We start from the raw sequence: 22,063 nt of genomic DNA on the forward strand, positions 1-22,063 counted from the left end.
AACAAACAAGTAAATAAACCAAGCACCTGCTTGTAGAATAAATATTTCATGAATTTATTAACACCATGCTTCTCTCATAATTAATTTAACCCTTGAAATAAACTGTTATCTAGAAAGTTAAGCAGTTGCAAAACTCACCTTGGGGGCTTGTAGAAGCCTCTTCTTTGATAGCTTCCTCAACCATCTCAGGCCTGCAAACAGATTGAACATTTTACATATAATACTAAAGTTATAACATCAACATTATTTTCTAAGAATGGTAACTAAGTGATATCCTCTGAAGAATGCAGTGACTGAGAGGCTCTATAACTTCACAGAATCACAGAATCTCAAAACTGGTTTGGGTTGGAATGAACCTAAAGCCCATCCAGTTTCTTGCCCCTGCCATGGGCAGGGACACCTTCTACTAAACCAGGTTGCTCAAAACCCCATCCAACCTGGCCTTGGGCACTTCCAGGGATGGGGCAGCCACAGCTGCTCTGGCCACCCTGTGAAAATTTCTTCCAAACATCTAATTTAACCCTGCACCCTGTCAATTTAAAGCCATTCTCTCTTGTTCTATCACTACATGACCTTGTAACTTCTCTTGCCACTGTTTCTGCACCACCACAGGAGTATCTAAACCTGTTCTAGGTAAAAGAAGGAAAATTCTTACAGCCCTTATTAAAATAACCTCCACTCTCAGCAATCTGTTTATTAACAACCAGCAAGCTTTAAGAGTAGCCCATAAGCTCTCCTTGCAGTAGGAACTAAACCAGTGACATGATAATTGTCATGGATTAAGAAATATGGCCTTGCTCTTCCTCTCACTACAAAGTCTGTAAGTCTTTCAGAACAAAGAGATTATTGTATCTTGTTCCACTTGCACAGCTTTCCAACCATTTCCTCAAGTACTAAAAATATTCTAGTCTGTATTTTATAGAATGATTTAGCAACTTGGCAACACAATTTCATTTTTTGATCTGCATTTCAATTCTCACAGAACAGATTATCAAAGCCATATGGGAGACTTACTTTTTAAGAATAAATTTTATTTTAGATTTATTTCTCAGGATCTTCTCTAGTCTTGGAATCCCAAAAGTCGCAGGTTGGCGGAAGGGCACTCCCTCAGGTAGTCCTTCCACATAGAAATCCTCTGGGAAGGAATCAAACAGTGCATATGGCACCCTCACTGGCTCACTGAGTCCCAGAGCTTGCCCTGGAATGCAACAGAGGTACCAGTTAGGTGATGGCTGTGCACAGAAATAAAATACCTCTGGTATAAATGGGATAGAGTAGCTGGCACATACATACTCAATTAGGTAGAACCTGCAGGCTCTGCCTTTTCTGGTGACAGTTATGAGTATGCAGGAAGAAAATTAAGCTTCAAGCCTAACTCATCCTGTTGCAGTAAATCTCGTATTTCAGTAATTTGCTGAAAATCAGTAATTTGCAGCCAGCTAATGCCACTGGCTTGGTCTGCATACAAGACTATCCTATTTGTATGAAGGCAATGCATTCTGCCTCTTTCTCTTCTAGAGAACAGCGCCAAGGGCAGGTGAGATCACTGCTCTTGTTCAAAAACCCACACTCATCTGAGTAATGAGAAGCCATTACTTCCAAAAGTCACTAGTTTCCAAACAGCCTGCACAAGAAGAAATGCTGGAATACAATGGAGCACATTTCTCCAGAAACCACCCATAACCCATTTTGAGTCATGCAGAGACATACAAAGTCCCATTTATAAGCAGAGTGATGAAAGCTTAAAGTGATGTGCCAGTATGTGGAATCACTCTGTCTGTGGATCACTAAAAAAACTGTGATCCAACTAGAACTTCTCTGTTTTCAAACCAAACTAAAATAACTAGTGGAAATATGACACTGGATTGCAAGTACATGAGAAGGAACTCAGATGGGAAACAGGAATGTATAAAAGGATTGTAGGAGCACTGGAATGAACATATGAACACCCCTCATACATCTAACTGCATGTTCACAAGAAAGGCATCCCAGTAAAAAAGAATCAATAAACATACCACATTTTTCACTAAAAAGATTTTCAACTTTCTGCTTTAAGGTACTGATTCTGGAATTCCATGCCTCTGCCAGGAAGAAATTGCAAGAATTAGAACAACACTCACACAATGAATCAGTCTTTGGATAACATTTCAATAAATGTTTTATAAATTATTATGCTTGATAACCAGTTTACTGTGCAAAAATGTGCAAAATGGCTTTCATCCTGCAAAACTATATTCACATCAATCCTCATTTTCCTGAAGCTTTGAAAGATATTGCCACTAGATAAAGCAAAGGTGATTAAAAGTGAAATTAATCTGAGAATGATCCAAATTTACTATCAGATAGCATAAAACAATATCAGATAGCATAAAATTTACTCATCTGATCCAGCACCCATAATAGTGGCAAAAAGTTCCTCATATGTTCAGTGACACAGCCCTGAAACACTTGCCTCTCCCTGAGAACTTTAATCTCTAGCAGTTTCTACTTTAGTGGTGAGATTAAATATCCATCTAGATGGGCATTTTGTTTCTGCCAGCCATCAGAGCAATTACTAAACTGGTTTACTTGTGGCTGCACTAAGTGGGTCTTAGTGCTGGTCTACAAAACTAAAAGCTCAGTCTGAAGTTTAAAAAAGTTGCAGATTAAAAAAGAAAAAAAAAGCCTAGGTCTAAGAGCAACAGTATACCTGATATGCAACCTGGATGTTCCATACCAACATTAAAGGAATGCATGTGTGTTAATTCCCCCAACACTTACCAAAAGAAAACTCTCTTCCATTTTGCCTGAAGTCATTGGTTTGAGAATTAGTTTGACCATCTTTTGTTTGTGCTTTAGTAGGACCTATGAAGAGACATTACACATAAAATGCAGAGAGCAAAAGCAAGGCATCATACAAAAAGGACAATTCATCAAACTTGATTGCTAGAGAAATCTTCAATTCTGAATCAAGAGTAGAATTTTAAAAAAGCCTTTAAGAAGCTCTAGAGTTGTATTTAAGCATTTAATACTACTGACAAAGTCTGTCATTTCTCTGCTCAGGACTACATCAGCTCCCACATCTCTGTTTGGAATAATAGCCCAAGCAAGCTGCCAAACTCCAACATTTTACCTAAGTATCATCTACACAATATCCAGTTTGTTTCAGAAATGAAAAATAAACTTGTTTCTATATTGAAGTAGATCTGGAGCTTTCAAGTGGAACAGAGTTTGCTACATGAGCTGTGTGCTACTTATGGGCTATGAAAGCTTAGAAGAAGAGAAAACATCAGAAGAATGTAATAAAAGAACATCAGAAGAATATTTCTTCCATACTGGCTTCAACAGTAACTTCAATCTCTGCGACACTTGAATTTTCTGATGAACTTCGTGACCTTCTGGAACTCCTTGGACTAACATCTGGAAGCCAAAAGAACACAAGGTGTAAAGCACAAATCCTGCACACCTAACAAAGGAACAGCTGTATTCTAAGAATTCTAACAGACTAAACTAAGTAGAGTAAAACCTGAACAATACAGTGATGCTCACAAATCTTGAAAAGTAGGTTAAGTGCTCTTGAAAAAAGCACATCTAGATTTTCTACTAATTAAAAACAAAGACTTTTTTCTTACTGTGAAGGAGAGTTTTGGTACTTTTTATTGTCTAAAACCCAAAAAAACCTTAAAATCTGAATTTTCTACAGATAAAAGATTCTTTTATTCTTTTATAAAACACCATTATTATTATTATTATTTACTGAAGTTCACAGCTCTCAGTTAAAAATAGTTGTCAAAATTGAGTAAATTCCATTTTCTGTACTAAAATAGTCCAGTAAGCTAAAAATTGCAGGTACATTTATGGTTTGAGTGTCTTTCTCAAATAATAGCAGATTTAGAGCTACTATGCTAGATCATCTTAAATAATGCTTTTTATTTAGAAAACCTGTATTTTTCAACCATGAAGATGCCTCAGTCTACTAAGGAAGCAGAAATGAAGTATTTACAAATGGATGGCAGCAAATAATATTTAATTGTTTACCTTTTTTCTTTAGTTTATTAACCACTCTTAGAGGCAAATGGGAATTGATAAGCTCAGGCCTAGAAGTTGAACAGAAATCAAATCAATTGCAAGACAACTCATACAGCAAAATGTTACCAATTTCTTGGAATTCAGTTGAGTTCTAATTCACATAACATCAGTTCTCTACAATGAAATTCTATTAGAAGCATTGATGACTCTCCATCTACTATAACCACCAAAAAAACCAGAAAACATAAAGCTGTATTTTCTATTCTGCAATTTTCTTCTGGGTTTACTTCAAGAATAAATAAATAACAGAAAAAAGAAGGAACAAAACTTCCACGTACAAGACCATTTTACCTCCTCAATTCTTGATGCATGACAATTTATACATCTACACAATTTATACATCTATAGAAATTTAATGAGGAAACTATGTCCTTGCATGAGATAAAACATATGTGCAAAATATTTGTGTTTCATAGAACCAGAGTTTAGGTAGCATTTAAAGCCTAGAGTTGCTGGGAAGAAAGTCAAATAACTTCAAAATCAGAGGTAAAAATAACAGGATCATAAACTTACTTCTTAATAACAAATTTGATTTTGCGACTCCCACGGATGATTCTTTCAAGGCGTGGAATTCCAAACCATGTGGGACTCCGGAAAGGAACTCCTTCTGGCAAGCCTTCAACGACCAAGGATTCAGGGTTTGATTCAAATACAGAATAGGGAACTTTCACTGACTCTGAAAGCCCCAGAGCTTCACCTGAAAAGAAAGATTAAATGACAGATTGCACACTTAAATGGGTGGAATTTTATCTCAAGTGATTTTAGGAATCGTGTCTTATAGAAGCTCTGCTACCCAAATTTAGCAAGCACCCTGCAAAAAACCATAAATATTTAAATATATTTAAACAGATTCCCTATTATTTTCTGTGGAGTAACTGCAAATAGGAACTTGGCCCATCTTGTTATAGATAGTATCTAATATAGGCCTGCAGTACCTGATGTTTTATTTTGAGAACTTCTTTTCATCCAAAAGCTTTTGTGCAATCATCTTATCACACAACTGGAAAAATTAGTGCCTAGGATGCTGTTATAAAAACATTTATGTCAGTTAGAGGAAAGAGTAAGTAAAACACAGATAAGAGAAGTCAAGATTTCCATATCTGTCCTAGTATACTTCTGATGCTTAAGTAAATACAGTAGCATTAAAACAGAGGAGTTTTAAAATGCAGCAGCATTGCAGAATAGTTCATTTAGCATTTAACTTACCAAACTTCACACTAAATAAATCTTCTACTTCCTTTCTTAGCTTTGTAATCTTAGAATTCCAATCTTCTCTCGCTGAAAACCAGAAAGAGGTGTCAGAGAATCATCCAGGCTCTAGATACAGAGGTACATGTACCTCTGTTCTTATGTTCTTTCAACATAAGAACATGGAAACTAACACCACAATTACATCTGATTAGACAGGGACACACAAAAATGAGTAAGGATTACTAATAGCAGCTTAAATGATACATGTAATTACCTCTACATAATGAAAAATCTGTTTAAATGTAGTTTCAAATTTCAAACACTGACCCTAATAGAACAATTTGTTCTTCAGATGCAGGAAGAAATTATTTTAGTGGTTCCTACAAAACTGGAATTAATTAATCATAGTGTATAATAACATTGTTTAGAGTAGAACATGAGGATTTAAAGAATGCTTTGCTAAACATTTTGATTAGTATTTAAAAATATCATCTTCAGTCCTATTCTCTATTTTAAATAAAAGCCAACTATAGGAGTGCTAGTGCTACTACTACTGCTAGTACTAGCTACTACTACTACTTTGAAGCAAACCCAAACTTGATGCTGCCTCCTCTTTGCTCAACAAAAAGAGCCTTTTCTATTTAACTACCCTCTTACTGAATATGAGTTTTTTCCTAAAATCCAAAAAAAATCCACAATACATTGTGATGATGTGATCTGATTACTGCTTGCATGATTATTAAATCATATCCCATCTTTTTTTTTTTTTCCTCTCCTAAAAAACCCAGTGAGATCTGGATTGCACATTCCTGTAGTAAGAAAGCACCAAGACACTTCAATTCAGGGCATTCAGAAATAAACCCCAAACTGATTCTTCTCCCTGTTAAAGGCACATCATACTTTCAACAAGTCCCTGGAGTTCCTTACCAACAGAGACCTGAAAGAACCCAGGGTCAGGTGTGAAATCCCAAGGGACTTCAGACCTTTGATTCAGGCCAGGACAGTAACTCCAGCTCTCTGGGGCTCTGAAGGTGACCCAGTCTAGTTATTCAAAGCTGGGACTGCACCAGGAAGCCATCCACATTCACAGTGATCAGTTTATTCCTTCCAACCCTCATGAAGAATATGCCAGCACACTCATCACACATGGGTTACTTCTTGAAAAGTGCTGCATTGATCAGGATGAGTTTCCCCATCAAACCCTTCCATTCCCACTTGGGAGACATCCCCTGTCTTACCTTGAACGCTCGACCTGGAGCGAACAACTTCGACTGAAGTGTGAGTTAGCAGCTCTGGCCTGCAACCAGAACACAATAATCTGATAATTCTTGATATAAATTAAATCCTACTGCCTATTATGACATGAATTGAAGACTTTGAATTTTTCTATTTTGTCTTTCATGCTTGTCAACATGCTAACAGATATGCAAAACATATTCTGAAATATGTCTGGATTGCAAGTGCCCACTAATATTTAATTTGCCTATTTGGTAACTAGAGACCAAATGCTTCACAACTTAATGAAACCAAATGCTTGATTACACTTGGGTGTTTGTGTGGACTCTTCCTTAAAAAACCCTCCATGTTTTTTTTTACTTACCTTTTGATCACAAACTTTATTCTGTCGCCTGCTTGAATTATTTGTTCAAGGCAAGGGATTCCATACCAGGAGGGACTCCTAAAGGGGACATTTTCTGGCAGCCCTTCAACATAAAGGTCAGCTGGATGAGCTTCAAATTTCTTGTATGGAACAGTTTTGGGCTCATCACTCCCCAAAGCCTTGGCTGTTGGAACAAAACACATCCAGTAATGGGACAGACTGGCCAATCAACCTTCATTAAAAGCCAGCTGATACCAGTTCCTCAGGCTGTTGCAACTGTGATCTTAAAATGTGGAACAATGCAGGACATCTAAATCCAACAGAACCCAAGTCTCTGCACATAAAACATGTAAAACATTTGCCATACTGTATAATGTTGCTGTTGGGCAGTCACAATACCAGACTGGACTGCTCACTGAGGCATAATATATTTGTTTTATCTGAAGTTGTTAATCTGTTATAGAGTATAATGAAAAATTTTATTCTAGCTCTTATGAAGTTGACTATTTTTTCATATTGGACAGAACATGAAAATTCACACAGAAACGTTTTAATACTGATTATGATGATATTGCAGTGGATGTAAAGAAATGTCTGTTTTATTCATCACCAAAGGAAAAAAGTCCAAATAGGAAGGAATCAAGAACAATCAGAAGAGTTGTATATGTAAGACTTGTAATTATTTTTAAACTATGAATTTACCTTGTATAAGCAGTAAACTAAAACATTCTTTATCACTGAACTTCTAGAATTTTAAAAAAACTTGAAAAGAAAATCTGAACAAAGGTCTCATTCATGTAGACATTCAAAGGAATGAAAGCAACCTTTGAGAAACACAAAGCCATAAAGAAAAAAAAATAATAATACTGTACTTACCAAACTGTTTACAGAAAAGTTGATCTACTGTCTTTCTCAGTTTGGTGATTCTGGCATACCACTCCTCTTTCACTGTACTTGAGACTGACACAGAACAAAACCAACATTCCCTAATTATTTTGGTTATATTTTCAGTTGTTCACTTTATATGATGCATAATCATCCTGCACTTTCAATTAACACATAAATGCTGTGTTATATAATGTAAGAAGTATGGATTTAATGTGGAATTAGAAGAAACAATCATAAAATAATGACAGAATATTACAACCAACAAAACTCCACTGAACCAGTGACATCACTCTTGCTACAAAATACACACAGTGTATTGGCCTGAAAACTGCAATACCTTCATCATCATCATCATGCTAAACTTCTTTCTACCAACTTGAAAGGAAATGAGTTCATGGGTGCAGTTCCTCTAGTCTTATTTTAACATGGTCATTTTTTCTGCCTTTGGATGGGCACCCAATGAAAGCAAGACATGTAAGAAGCATTAGAAACCTGATTAGAAAAGTGGTTGGAATGCATTATCTTTGCACCACTGTGTGCAAATGTAGCCCCATTTTCCATGGAAATCAGATCCTATGGCAATAAATGTCACTATGCTCACTGCTGAATTTCAGTTAATCTAACTTTGGAAAATCCCATATAAAAGCAATTATTCTATGGTACAGTTTCCCTATCCAATACACTCTATCTGTGAAAACCAATGCCTTTTCTCTGTATCTTAGGATTAACACCTAGCCAGGTCATTGTTCTTCCTGCCAAACTGAATCAAATCCATTGACAGTAACACTAGCTTGGATAACCAATGGAAAACTCTACAGCAAAAGAAAATTTAAAACCAGAGCAACTGCTTGCAATGTATTATTAGTAAAAGCAAACTGTAGCTGCCAGTAAGACTGACAAATAGGAATATCATACTGTGCTTGTACAACTCACAGATTTGAAAACTTACCTTCTGAACCTTCCTTGTCCACGGGAGCATCTGTTGATCTCAGAAGTTCAGGCCTGAAAGATTTAAGATACATGTTTCAACAGTGACAGATACTTTGAAAAACTAGCCTCCAGCTACAGCCTCCAGTTAGTACTTATTGAAGGATGAGAACTGAAAAACTTCCCTGGGAACATCATGATCCCAGCACTAAATTCCAGCTAACACTGAAATATCTTAAGAGCTGACTGGAACTCCATTGACAAAGTATTTTTCATGCCCAATACCCATGTCTGCCAGAGCTGTAACATTTCATGGTAACATACAGGTTCCATTAAACTTAATTCTAAGATACACTTAATCAGAAACAAAGATCTGAATAAAAAATTTAATCTCAAAAAAGTAAACTTCAAAGCAGACACTTCTGTTTCCAAAATTTATATAATTTTATCCACAGCTGAACAAACAAAAAATTAAACATTTTGATGTTTCCCACAGAGCCAAACTAGTTTCTCAGCTGCTCTAGTTACACATTTCAAAATCAATGAATACCATAAATTAATTTCTGTTAACAACTAAGACATGTTTGACAAAAGCAGGTGCCAGCATTGCATATATAATTCAATCTAAGTACTATATCTGATGTGACACAAAAGGTAGATCTACACTTCCTCTTTTCTAGTTATCTGCAAGTATTTGGATGATAGAAACTGACTGTGTTCCTGTCAGATGTAAGCAGCTGCCACCCATGGTAAAGGCAGCATACACAGAGGTAGGGGCTGCCACCACCCCCAGTTCTGAGCCTGACCATTGCAATCAGCAGATTCCTGTCCATCTCAAATACTCTTGGATCAAACACAGGAAAACATCAGCTGTTACTCACTGAAGCTCCCCTTAAACTTCAGTCAGTCTCCATCTGAGGCCTCCTTCATGCTCACCACCTGATCTACCTCCAGATACACCAAGGACACACATCCAACTAAACCACAGGAACCAGCAGTTTTATGTTGGCCTCAAGCTTGCCCTGGGAAATGCTTTATGCAAATACAGCCATAGACACCTTGATAAAATATTCCAACAAATTTTTAAAAAAGCATAAGCTGAAATTAGGCCAGGACCCTCAAACAGGATCAAAGTCAATGGCTTTCAACATGTGCTGCAGGTACAGAGATCTGAACAGTACAAAGAGATCTGCCCCTGACAAGAGGTCCATAATATTGGAGAGATCTGTCCAGAGATCTCTCCACCACCACTGTGAGTGTTCCACTGGTCTGATAAGCTGAATTTATTGACATGAACATCAACTAAAAACTACTCTTTAGCACTGTAAATTAATGTAATTAATTTAGTACTGTAAATAAAGTAGAAACCAGTTTGGAATTCCTTGCAGAAACATGAAGCAAAGTGGAACCAGCAGAAAACAGTGAATAATGTAGAGACAAACATGCAGAATTTCTCACTTTTTAATCACAAAGCGGATCTGGTCCTTTACCAGGAGTATCCTCTCCAGTCGGGGAATGCCGTACGTGGTCGGACGTCTGAAGGGAATCCCTTCTGGCAGCCCTTCCACAACCAAGTGTTTTGAATGTGACTGAAACGCTCCATATGGGATAGACACTGGACCTTCTGCTTTTATAGCTTCAGCTTTAAGGAAAAAGGAGAATAAAAATATTAGACTAGCTTGTGGCTCTACTCAGTTACCTGTTTGGTATTAATCTGATAAACATTATAATTAGCATACAGGTAATAACCTCTCAGCACATTTAAATATGCAAACATTCATGTTGTGAGGGACTTTGTTTAATAGCAAAATCACTTTGATTCACAGTAAACAAGCTGCAGTCCTGCATACATATGCAGATCACCCTCTTTTCCCTTTATGTAAACATTTAATAACAGTGACTGCACCTGCTAGAGTGAAGATTCTCACTGTTTTGGTTTTGATTAATAGAGCATTTTGAAAGATGAAGTTATCTAGACTTAATGATAAACCAAGCATGTTTCAGTTTACTAGCTCTGTTATTATTTGTTACTACTATTGGCTTACAAGTCATTAAGGCCTTGGAGTAGGGGCACTCATCCCTTCTTTTCAGTGAATTCCTTAAGTTCCCATGTATTTTAGAAATCCAAAGAACCACTAACAAAATTAAAAATACACTTCTAGCACTGCTGAAAAAAGCGTGGCCCTACTATTGAAATCTTTGAAACAAATGAAAAGCAAGAAACTAACTCAGCCACAGCTGGAAAATAACCTCAACTTATTTCTTTAAGTTATGAGGATCACACTATTATCAATAGATCTATCAGGCTAGCAAATATTGGAGAATGACACAAGAGTTTGCCAATACCAGAAGGGCTGATTTCTTCATATGCACAAGGTACATTCATTTTGTAGGCCATGCAACAAGAATTCTCTATTACCACATGACTGGTCTGCATAGTTTGGTACATTCTCCTGTTTTGATATGGAAACTAGATGTAAAAAATTATTTGAGAACAATCAAGCTAAGGCAAATTTAGAGTACAGTGATTCTCATCTCATTTCATAGTGTCTACTTCTGAAATTTTCTTAACTTTCTTAATTTTCTTAAACTAACTTTGCTACGTGCAAACATCAAAATTGAAGCTACGGCAATTCACTATGAACAATGCTCCTTTGTAGAGCAATTAAAATTCAGTGAATCAGATTCTGAACTGTATTTCCTGGGTGCAAGTTACTTTCAGCAGGCTGTTTAAATGTCAGATGATAGTCACATCCCAAATATGTAGTAACTCTGAATCACTTCCACTTTTTGCAGGAGAGGCACACCAGCATCTATTTTTAAATCTTTGCTGATGCTGTTTTATTTTGTGATATGTGGACACAAAATATATCTAAGTGTAGCATTTGGAGACAAATTCCAAAGTCTAACACATCTGCTGCTTTTTCCTTCCAAGAGCCATTAACATATGTAATTCTGCTTCAGTGCAAAACAATCATAATCAAAAATGAACAATCAGTGAGGGGCAGCCTCTCTTCAGAGCCATTCTAAAGATTCTTTCACTTAAGGACTCAGTAATTGCAGAGAAAAGGACAGCTCTCTCAAATATGGGTGCCCAAGATATGTGAGTATGCAGGTGCTCCAGGAGACTGAGCACAACTGAAAAATAAAATCAAGCTTTGCACTTTGGTGCCAAACACAGATATCCCATTTTGAAATTACTCTGCTCATCAAAAAAGCTACTTTCCTCAGTTTTACATCTTCTAACAGTGTCTAGCCTTGTAGTGCTGTCAGTTCTGGTGTGCTCCTGAGCCAACAACAAGATGCATGCCAAAGAGCTTGCATGCCAAAGGACTACAGGCAATGACTCAGAAAGGTGTGTAACACATACCATATCTTTTTTCAAACACCTCTTCAACTTCCCTTCTCAAGTCTGAAATTCGTACGTTCCATTTGTCTGCAAAGAAAAGAGAAGGACATGTCAGGCAACAAACAAAACAGAATCTCTTGTAAAACCTGTGTTACCACTAAATAAAATATGAAGTGTGTACTTTTAGTGCTCACTTGCAAACAGATGCCTGCTGAGTACAGTACAGACTACACCTCAAAATACATAGATACATTCAGAAAAAAAAGGAAACTGTTTTTTGTACAATCTCCATGCTTTTAGGAAAATTCCATAACTCTTTTGTAGATGGTACAAGATGTTGTCTGGCCTTCTATGAAAGACATAAGCAAATGAAGGGTCTTTCCCCAAAACTTCTCACATTAATTTTGTGTTTTACCCAGATCCTGCAATACAATAGAGACATGCCACTTTCTATATGTGAACCTCAAATTGAACTTGAGGCAATATCTTTAATACAATTTAGGAAGCTCAGAAATAAAGATATCTGAATATGAGATGCAAATAACTGTAATCTAACTGCACACTGGCCACTGGCTAGCTCAAAATGAAATTTTCTTAAAAACAGCACAGAGAGAAGATGAATTAAGTCAACTCAGAGAGCCATTCAGCAGGTAAGCCCTCAGATAGTCTAAAACTAGAGATTATATATTGCAAGCTCAACTAAAACTTCTGTCATCCTGGTACTTTATTCCCTTTCCTCTCCATCTGAAATCAAACTCAGTATTTCTTCACTTCCAAAACTGCTGGCGATCAAAGCTTAGGTAATTTTCCTACTGAGAGACCATATCTATAAAAGGCTTCTTCAGCACCAACTCCCCAATATTCTCCTCTAGAAATGCTGTCTTTATGTTCTCCTCACCAAGCCAAAAGAAATGACACATGTTCAATGGCCTACTGGTAGTAATGATCTCTTAAGAACAGCTCTCAAAATTTCAGTCTCTTTTGTTAAAATTGACACCTGTCATGCAAAAACCATGTTACAAGAAGATTCATAAGAATTTTAATATTTACTTAAATTTACAGAATTCCAAATAAAAACTCAAATACTCAAAAAACTAAAAAAAAAAAAGACATATTCCTGAAAGTATAGAACCTAAAAACGCAGACAGAATAATGCGTCCATAAAAACAAACCAAACCACAGAATAAAGGAGAGGTACAGAATCACAAAAAATCCCAGGCAAAGCATCTCCAATCAGAGTAAACTGAAGTGCACAGATGCATTTCTGTGGAAAAACAATCTAACAGATCAGAAAAAAACACAACCAGAAGATCCCAACTTCCTCTGTGTGTATTTACGTAGTCACACCACGTAACAAAAACAACACAGCCTATGATGATGATTATACTGCAGCAACACTCCACAGAGCCCATGGCTCTTAAAAGAAGACCTGCACTAACATGTAGCACTCCTGCAGCACAAAATAACCCAAAACCTTTTCAAGCAGGGAGATAAAATCACCTGTAAGTTTAATCTTACCAAAATTGAACTCTTTTGTTCTACTTGTCTCACTATCGGCATCTTCATTAGCCGACTTGGTTCTCTTCACTTTCTTCTTACGGGGTACATAATCAAGGTCATCATCTTAAAGGCACACAAAAACAATCAGTTATTTTGCCCTCTAAACTTCTGTGCAACATAACTGCTCTGAATTTCCAAACTCTAAAGGAATTAAGGAACTGTGCTCATCATGGCATCTAATTTTCCAACAAATTACACACCTAAGTAACTTTAGAAAACCCCTGTTTTTACCTGTGAAAGAACAACTTTTGCAAAAGGGCCTGTGCAAAGCAGAAGATAGCAAAAAACCAAGCTGCTTCTGGACTTCCAAATGAAAACAACACTGTCTTCTAAAAATCAACTGGACATCACAGATCATAAAACAACCATGCCACAGCAAAAAGGAATCTCAAAATAAATTCTGCCAATACCAAATAACTTCTTTATCTAACTGGAAGTAATATCATTCCACTAGTGGATCTCAAAAGACAGCACCTAAGGTTTGTCTTGAAGAGCTCAAATGTTCTAAACCCACTTTCAAGCCAGTGTAAAACTGATGGGCACCAATCAAATTCATCAAACAGGTCAACTCTACCACACACAGGAGAACTGCAAGCCTAGCCATTTGCCAGAGAGCTGCTACTTAGCCAGTCACTCCCCAGTCCATCCCTAGCTTCCTCATGGTAATGAGCTTTTCATTCTGCCCTGTTACCAATACCTCCAATCTCAGAGAAAACAAATGGTTAGAGCAGACAAAGAAAACTAATTTCACATACAGAAAAACATGTGCCCACCTCACCAAAGGTATAGTTTACTTAGCAAGAACAGTATCACATACTGACATATCCTGCACCTATACATTTCTTGCTGTGCTGCAAGGTAAAATGTTGAAGGTAATGCCACAAGTGTCCACTTTGTCCCAAATGCCCTGTCTACTTTCTAAATTGCTGATTGAGTGATCTTAGTCTAATTCCACAAGCAAGCACTGCAAAAGCCAATCTCAGCAGTGTCTTAAAGCACGTACAAGACAAGAATTCACAAATACAAGAAACACAGCTGATGTCCTACTAGGATCTTAGCATGAGAGCAGCAGAACACAGGTAAGCAGCTTCAGAGACACTAAGATGAAAAAGGAAAGTGTTAAGTTGCAAAGGTTTGTATCTCAGAGTTATCAGTACTAGACAGACACCTTGAGGCTTCACCTACACCACCTGCAGCACAGCTTTCTGTTCCAGTACCATTCTGCCCACAAGCTGCTGTTAACTACTAATGGTACATACAACTACAGGGGGTTTATAAAGTAATGGATTCCTCAGAATGAATGAATGCTAGAACATCTTCTCCAGACAAGGAGGATTTTCCATTACCAACACTGCAAAAATACACTCAAGGTACAAATTGCTGTCAGGCAGCATTTCAAAACCAGCCCAGGAACTCCAATATGCTTCAGTGTATTGTGGTTTTCTAATACTTCTCCACCAGGTTTTGTTTACCAAGCAGTGCACAATCCAAACTACAGTCAACACTGGCACACAATTCCCTTCATTAAATGCCAAGTCATGTAAGCTTTGGAAAACACATTTTGGACAGAAAACTGCCCAACCAACTGAAATCAATGACCTGGTGAACTGACCTCCACTAGTGAATTCAGCCTCAGAATCCTCACTTGTTTCTGACGAGTCATGCTGGGAGGAATCTGAAGGAAAAACAGCACTGCTAATGATGGACACGGACAAGATTTTACACCAGAATACCTTTACACCTTACTGCCTTCAAAATATTAAGTAAAAAACATGTTCCTGACTTCACAGAACCTTATAAAAGCAGACAGATTAATGCAGCCACAAACCAAAGCAAAGCACAGAATAAAGGAGAGGTACAGAATCACAAAAAATCCTAGGCTAAGCACCTCTAAACAGGGTAAACTGAAGTGCACAGATGCTTTTCTGTGGAAAAACCCAACAAAAAGAATCAGAAAAGAACAGAACCAGAAGATCCCAACTTCCTCTGCGTGTATTCACATTGTCACATCACATAACAAAAAACAACACAGGTAGCCTATGATGATGATTATACTGCAGCAATACTTCTACACAGAGCCCATGGCTTTTAAATAAACACCACCACTAACACGTATCACCTCCTGCAGCACAAAACTGCCCAAAACCTTTTCATAAAACAAAGCAGGGAGATAAAATCACCTTCCATCTTCATCTTACCTGAATTGCATTCTTCTGCTTCATTTCTCTCACTATTGGCAGTTTCATTAGCAGACTTGCTCCTCTGCAGACTCTTGTCAGGAGATATGAAGTCATGGTCATCATCTTTAAGAAAGAGAGAAAGAAAAAAAAAAACAACATTATTTTGCCCAGAGCATTTCTGTACAGCCAAATAACTGCTCTGAATGTTAAAAATCTAACACAACTAAGGAACTGTGCTCATCAGGGCACCTAATTTTCCAACAAATTACTCATCTGAGTAACTTTAGAAAATCCCTGTCCTTAACTTTTGCAAAAGGGCCTTTGCAAAGCACAACATAGAAAAAACAAAGCTGCTTCTGGACTTCCAAAGGAAGACAACACTGTCTTCTGAAACATGACTCGACACCATGTTCATCATCATCAACTACAGTCAGCACTGGCAAAGAATTCCCTTCTTTTTGTGCCATGTAAAGTAGTTTTTAAAAACACATTTTGGACAGAAAAAAGCTCCAACAACTGAAATGAATGACCTGGTGAACTGACCTTCAATGGTGACCTCAACCTCAGGTTTCTCACTTGTTTCTGATGCGACATGGAAAGAGGAATCTGAAAGGGAAAAACAGGACTGCTGAATGATGGACACTGACAAGATTTTACACCAAACACTCCATCCTTTGCATTTAAACCAACAGTTTAAACTGTCAAAGTTTGGATTCTATAAAGTAAAAAACATATTCCTGACTGCACAGAACCTTATAAAAGCAGACAGATTAGTGTGTCCACAATCCAAAACACATCAAACCACAGAATAAAGGAGAGGTACAGAATCACAAAAATTCCCAGGCAAAGCATCTTTAAACAGAGTTAGCTGAAGTGCACAGATGCTTTTCTGTGGAAAAACCAATCTAACGGATCAGGAAAGAACAGAACCCAAGGATCCCAATAGACAATGTCTATTTACATTGTCACATCAGATAATGAAAATCAACACAGGTAGCTTATGATGATGATTATACTGCAGCAATACTTCTACACAGAGCCCATGGCTTCTAAATGAACACCAGCACTAACATGTAGCACTCATGCAGCACAAAACTGCCCAAAACCTTTTCATAAAACAAAGCAGGGAGATAAAATCACCTTTAATTTTCATCTTACCAAAACTAAATTCTTCTGCATCACTCCTCTCAATATTGCCAGCTTCATTAGCAGACTTGTTACTCTGCAGACTCTTGTCAAGGAATAGGAAGTCATGGTCATCATCTTTAAGAAAGAAAGAAAGAAAAAAAAGAAGGTAATGCCAAAAGCGTCCACTTTGTCCCAAATGCCCTGTCTCCTTTCTAAATTGCTGATTGGGTGATCTTAGTCTAATTCCACAAGCAAGCACTTCAAAAGCCAATCTCAGCAGTGTCTTAAAGCAGGTACAAGACAAGAATTCACAAATACAAGAAACACAGCTGATCTTCTACCAAGATCCTACCATGAGAACAGCAGGACACTGGTTAGCAGCTTCAGAGACACTTAGATGACAAAAAGAGGTGATAAGTGCAAAGGTTTGTATCTCAGAGTTATCAGTACTAGACAAGACATCTTGAGGCTTCACCTACACCACCTGCAGCACAGCTTTCTGTTCCAGTACCATTCTGCCCACAAGCTGCTGTTAACTACTAATGTTACATACAACTACAGGGTGTTTATAAAGCAATGGGGTCCTCAGAATGAATGAATGCTAAAACACCTAGCAAAGTGCACAATCCAAACTACAGTCAACACTGACACACAGTTCTCATCATTCTGTGCCAAGCCATGTAAGCTTTGGAAAACACATCTTGAATAGAAAACTGCTCAAACAACTGAAATTAATAACCTGGGGTACTGACCATCGACTGTGACCTCAACCTCAATTTTCTCACTTGTTCCTGATGAATCATGCTGGGAGGAACCTGAAAGTGAAAAACAGGACTACTGAATGATGGACATGGACTAGATTTTACATCAAACACTCCATGCCTTTGCATTTAAACCAAACTTGTCAAAGAAGCCCCTCGCACTCACAGCAAGAAGAGAGGCAAATATACCATGAGCCTTTGAGCAATTCCAGACAAAGGCAAGGAGGACTACACTTGCTAAACTGGGTGAGCAGCAGTGCAGAGATGGTGCTATGACAGTTATGCTTCAAAGCAAAACCAATGACATTTGCAAGAGGCAGCATTGCTGCTAGCAAAACCTGGCTAGAAATGCACACAACTCAGGCTGCAGAGCTGTGTGCTCAGAGCAAATGCAGAAGGACAATGATGTGCTTTTCAAACCACTAAACTTTGTGTGACTAGCACCTTACAAATGCCTTTCATGACCTAAAATAATGGTGACTCCCATCATAATTTGCTCATACCAAGCCCCAGAGTGGTGTGATTTGGGAGATTAACAGCAAATCAAAATCAAAATCACAAAAGATGACCTGGTGGAAATACAAAAAATAGAAGTTGGAGAAGATGCACAATTTCAGTTGTAGGTGACATCTTTAGAAAGGTTTCTGTGAAAACATATCCATTGATGTCAATTAATCTTCACCAAAAAAAAAATTCACATCTCAAATGCTGTAAATGTATTTCCACATGTTCCTTCACTGCTATCAGAACTCTGGTGACTGCCTTCAAAAATATAAAGTAAAAATATACTCCTGAAAGTATAGAACCTTATAAAAGCAGAGAGATTAATATATCCACAAACCAAAACAAAGCACAGAATAAAGGAGAGGTACAGAACCACAAAAATATCCCAGGCAAAGCATCTCTAACCAGAGTAAACTGAAGTGCACAGATGCATTTCTGTGAAAAAACCAATGCAATGGATTAGGAAAGAACACAACCAGAAGATCCCAACATCATGTGTGTGTATTTATGTTGTCACATCACATAACAAAAAGCAACACAGCCTATGATGATGATTATACTGCAGCAATACTTCCACAAAGAGCCCATGGCTTTCAAATGAAGGCTTGTAGTAACATGCATCACTCCTGAAGCACAGAATTACCCAAAACCTTTTATTAAAACAAAGCAAGGAGATAAAATCATCTTTAATGTTCATCTTACTGCGATTGAACGTTTTTGCTCTTCTTCTACCACTACTGGCAGCTTCATTAGTCAGCCGCCGTCTGCTGCTGCTCCTCGGTCTCTTGCTAGGGGGCAGGTACTCATCATCATCATCATCATCATCTTAAAGAAACAAACAAACAAAAAAATCACTGTTATTTTGCCCAGAGAATTTCTGTGCAGCCAAATAACTGCCTTGAATTTCAAAACTCACAATTAAGGAACTGTGCTCATCACGGCACCATATTTTGCTACAAATGACTCATCTGAGTAACTTTAAAAAGCCCATTTTTACCTGTGAAGGAACAACTTTTGCAAAAGGGCCTGTGCAAAGCACAACATAGCAAAAAACAAAGCTGCTTCTGGACTTCCAAGGGAAAACAACACTGTCTTCTGAAACATGATTGGACATTGCATGATCGTAAAACAACCATGCCACAGCAAAAGGAATCACAAAATAAATTGTGCAGACTGAGACTAAATTTTTTATGTAACTGGAAGTAATATCATTCCACTAGTAGATCTCAAAAGACAGCACCTAAGGTTTGTCTTGAAGAGCTCAAATGTTCTTTCAAACCAGTGTAAAACTAATGGATCCAAATCAAATTCATTAAACAGGTCAACATCGATGTTAGACACTTTGAGGCTTCACCTACACCACCTGCAGCACAGCTTTCTGTTCCAGTACCATTCTGCCCACAAGCTGCTGTTAACTACTAATGGTACATACAACTACAGGGGGTTTATAAAGCAATGGATTCCTCAGAATGAATGAATGCTAGAACATCTTCTCCAAACAAGGAGGATTTTCCATTACCAACACTGCAAAAATATGCTCAAGATACAAATTGCTGTCAGGCAGCATTTCAAAACCAGCCCAGGAACTCCAATATGCTTCAGTGTATTGTGGTTTTCTAATACTTCTCCACCAGGTTTTGTTTACCAAGCAGTGCACAATCCAAACTACAGTCAACACTAGCACATAATTCCCTTCATTCCATGTCAAGTCATGTAAGCTTTGGAAAACACATTTTGGATAGAGAACTGCCCAACCAACTGAAATCAATGACCTGGTGAACTGACCTTCACTAGATACTTCAGCCTCAGAATCCTCACTTGTTTCTGACGAGTCATGCTGGGAGGAATCTGAAAGGGAAAAAGAAGGACTGCTGAATGATGGCCACAGACAAGATTTTACACCAAACATTCCATTCCAAACATTATACAAAATAAGTATATTTTAAACTGTTTTACTGTCTGTAATTCTCTTAAAAAGGTTCTTGATAAGTTGATGTGGCAATTATTTTTGCGACCATACTGAATTTTTTTTGCAGCACAAAATTATCCAAAATCTTTTCATAAAACAAAGCAGGGAGAAAATCATCTTTCACTTTTATCTTACCTGAATGGAGCTCGTTTGTTTTTCTTTTCCCAGTATTGGCAGCTTCATTAGCTGACTTGCTGCTCTGCAATCTCTTGTCAGGGACCAGGTAGTCATCATCATCATCTTTAAGAAACAACAAAAAAAACCCCCCAGGTTTTGTTTACCAAGCAGTGCACAATCCAAACTATTGTAAACAATGGGAAACAGCTCTCTTCACTAAATGCCAAGTCATGGAAGCTTTGGAAAACACCTTTTGGATAGAAAAATGCTCCAACAACTGAAATCAATGACCTGGTGAACTGACCTTCAATGGTGACTTCAACCTCAGGTTTCTCAATAGCTTCTAATGCATCATGCTGGGAGGAGTCTGCAAGGGAAAAACAGGACTGCTGAATGATGGACATGGACTAGATTTCATACCAAACATTCCATGCCTTTGCATTTAAACCAACATTGTCAATGAAGCCCCTTGCACTCAGGGCATGCAACAAAAAGAGAAGCAAAGATATGTTACCCTGAGCCTTTGAGCAATTCCAGACACAGGCAAGGAAGTGAGGGTTACACTTGCTAAACTGCACATGCAGTGGTGCAGAGCTGGTGCTATGACAGAAGGAAATTCCATAGTCTTGCCTTTGTAGGGTTCATAACATAAGTATTTTCCCCTCAATTACCCATGATTACTAAAAATATAAAGGAGAGCTACTTGTCCTACAGATTATAAATTTTTTTACCATCTCTACAGGCTCATGGTTACTGCACTATATTGATTTCCATATCAGGCTGCAAGGCCAACAATGGAACATGGGAGGGAAATTTGTGATCACAATGCTTTTCTGCATTGCAATGCACCAACAAGACAAGCAGGATTAGCCCATCAACACTCGGAGTGAGAAAGACCAATTTATACTTAACTACAGGACAGTTAAAGAAAGTGAAGGTAATTGTATCAGAAACTATATCAAAATTAAGTAGCATGAAGGAATCTATTTTAGTTATTCTGGCAAAAGAAAGCTGTGTATTTTTAATTGTTTTACCTTCTCTAATTCTCTCAAAATGGTTCTAAATAATCAGTTGATGTGACAGTTATTTTTGTTACCATACTGAATTTTTTTGCAGTAAAAATTTACCCAAAACCTTTCCATAACAGAAAGCAGGGAGATAAAATCACCTTTAATTTTCATCTTACCAAAACTGAACTCTTCTGGTTGTCTTTCAGTATCGGCAGCTTCATTAGCTGGCGTGGTGCTCTGCAGTCTATTGTCTGGATGTAAGTAATCATCATCATCATCAGCAGCTTTGAGAAACAACAAAATAAACAAACCAATGCTTTTATTTCCAAGGAACTTGTGTGCAGCATGAACACTGCTTTGAATTTCAAAACTCTAACAGAATTAAGGAACTGTGCTCATCAGGGCACCACATTTTGTAATAAATTACTCACCTAAGTAACTTTAGAAAGTCCCTGTTCTTACCTGTGAAGGAACAACTTGTCCCTTCAAAAAGGCCTGTGCAAAGCACAAGATAGCAAAAAACAAAGCTGCTTCTGTATTTCTAAAGGAAAACAACATTGTCTTCTAAAACATGACTGGATATCACATGATCATAAAACAACCATGCAATAGCAAAATGAATCACAAAATAAATTGTGTAGATAGAGACTGCCTTTTTTATCTAACTGAAAGTAATACCATTTGTTGCACCCCATCTGTGTTCTTTGTGCTGTAAATATTATGTTCTGTTGGTATGTTCTGTCACCTCTCAGTTCAGTAGTCCTGTCTCCTTATCCAGAATGTTCTCTGTCCCTCCCCCTGGGCTGGCAAT

At 37.6% G+C, this 22,063-nt stretch overlaps 1 protein-coding gene across 20 annotated transcripts in view; it reads right to left on the minus strand.

The window, feature by feature from the left end:
- Positions 1 to 22,063, minus strand: part of LOC107212819 (general transcription factor II-I) — a 46,342-nt gene that overhangs the window by 9,962 nt on the left and 14,317 nt on the right. For 16 of the 20 annotated variants that reach the window (XR_004499891.1, XR_004499893.1, XR_004499892.1 and 13 more), the window contains 25 exons: positions 21,429 to 21,536; positions 20,547 to 20,609; positions 20,261 to 20,365; positions 19,942 to 20,004; positions 18,859 to 18,981; positions 17,644 to 17,706; positions 16,922 to 17,026; positions 16,307 to 16,369; positions 15,782 to 15,886; positions 15,196 to 15,258; positions 13,542 to 13,646; positions 12,045 to 12,110; positions 10,133 to 10,316; positions 8,697 to 8,749; positions 7,736 to 7,819; positions 6,860 to 7,043; positions 6,498 to 6,556; positions 5,275 to 5,346; positions 4,582 to 4,765; positions 4,018 to 4,076; positions 3,316 to 3,399; positions 2,761 to 2,844; positions 2,016 to 2,081; positions 1,015 to 1,198; positions 139 to 191 (listed from right to left, as the gene is read on the minus strand). Coding sequence is in view for 17 of the 20 variants with exons in the window: in XM_015646516.3 (XP_015502002.1) it covers positions 139 to 191; positions 1,015 to 1,198; positions 2,016 to 2,081; positions 2,761 to 2,844; positions 3,316 to 3,399; positions 4,018 to 4,076; positions 4,582 to 4,765; positions 5,275 to 5,346; positions 6,498 to 6,556; positions 6,860 to 7,043; positions 7,736 to 7,819; positions 8,697 to 8,749; positions 10,133 to 10,316; positions 12,045 to 12,110; positions 13,542 to 13,646; positions 15,196 to 15,258; positions 15,782 to 15,886; positions 16,307 to 16,369; positions 16,922 to 17,026; positions 17,644 to 17,706; positions 18,859 to 18,981; positions 19,942 to 20,004; positions 20,261 to 20,365; positions 20,547 to 20,609; positions 21,429 to 21,536 (2,382 nt within the window). In the remaining 3 variants the exon portion in view is untranslated. The remainder of the gene's footprint in view (positions 1 to 138; positions 192 to 1,014; positions 1,199 to 2,015; positions 2,082 to 2,760; positions 2,845 to 3,315; positions 3,400 to 4,017; positions 4,077 to 4,581; positions 4,766 to 5,274; positions 5,347 to 6,497; positions 6,557 to 6,859; positions 7,044 to 7,735; positions 7,820 to 8,696; positions 8,750 to 10,132; positions 10,317 to 12,044; positions 12,111 to 13,541; positions 13,647 to 15,195; positions 15,259 to 15,781; positions 15,887 to 16,306; positions 16,370 to 16,921; positions 17,027 to 17,643; positions 17,707 to 18,858; positions 18,982 to 19,941; positions 20,005 to 20,260; positions 20,366 to 20,546; positions 20,610 to 21,428; positions 21,537 to 22,063) is intronic. The other 4 variants (XM_033518984.1, XM_033518990.1, XM_033518994.1 and 1 more) reach the window with 4 other exon arrangements.

This window comes from Parus major, chromosome 19 (assembly GCF_001522545.3).
Source record: "Parus major isolate Abel chromosome 19, Parus_major1.1, whole genome shotgun sequence".
Classification (NCBI taxonomy): domain Eukaryota; kingdom Metazoa; phylum Chordata; class Aves; order Passeriformes; family Paridae; genus Parus; species Parus major.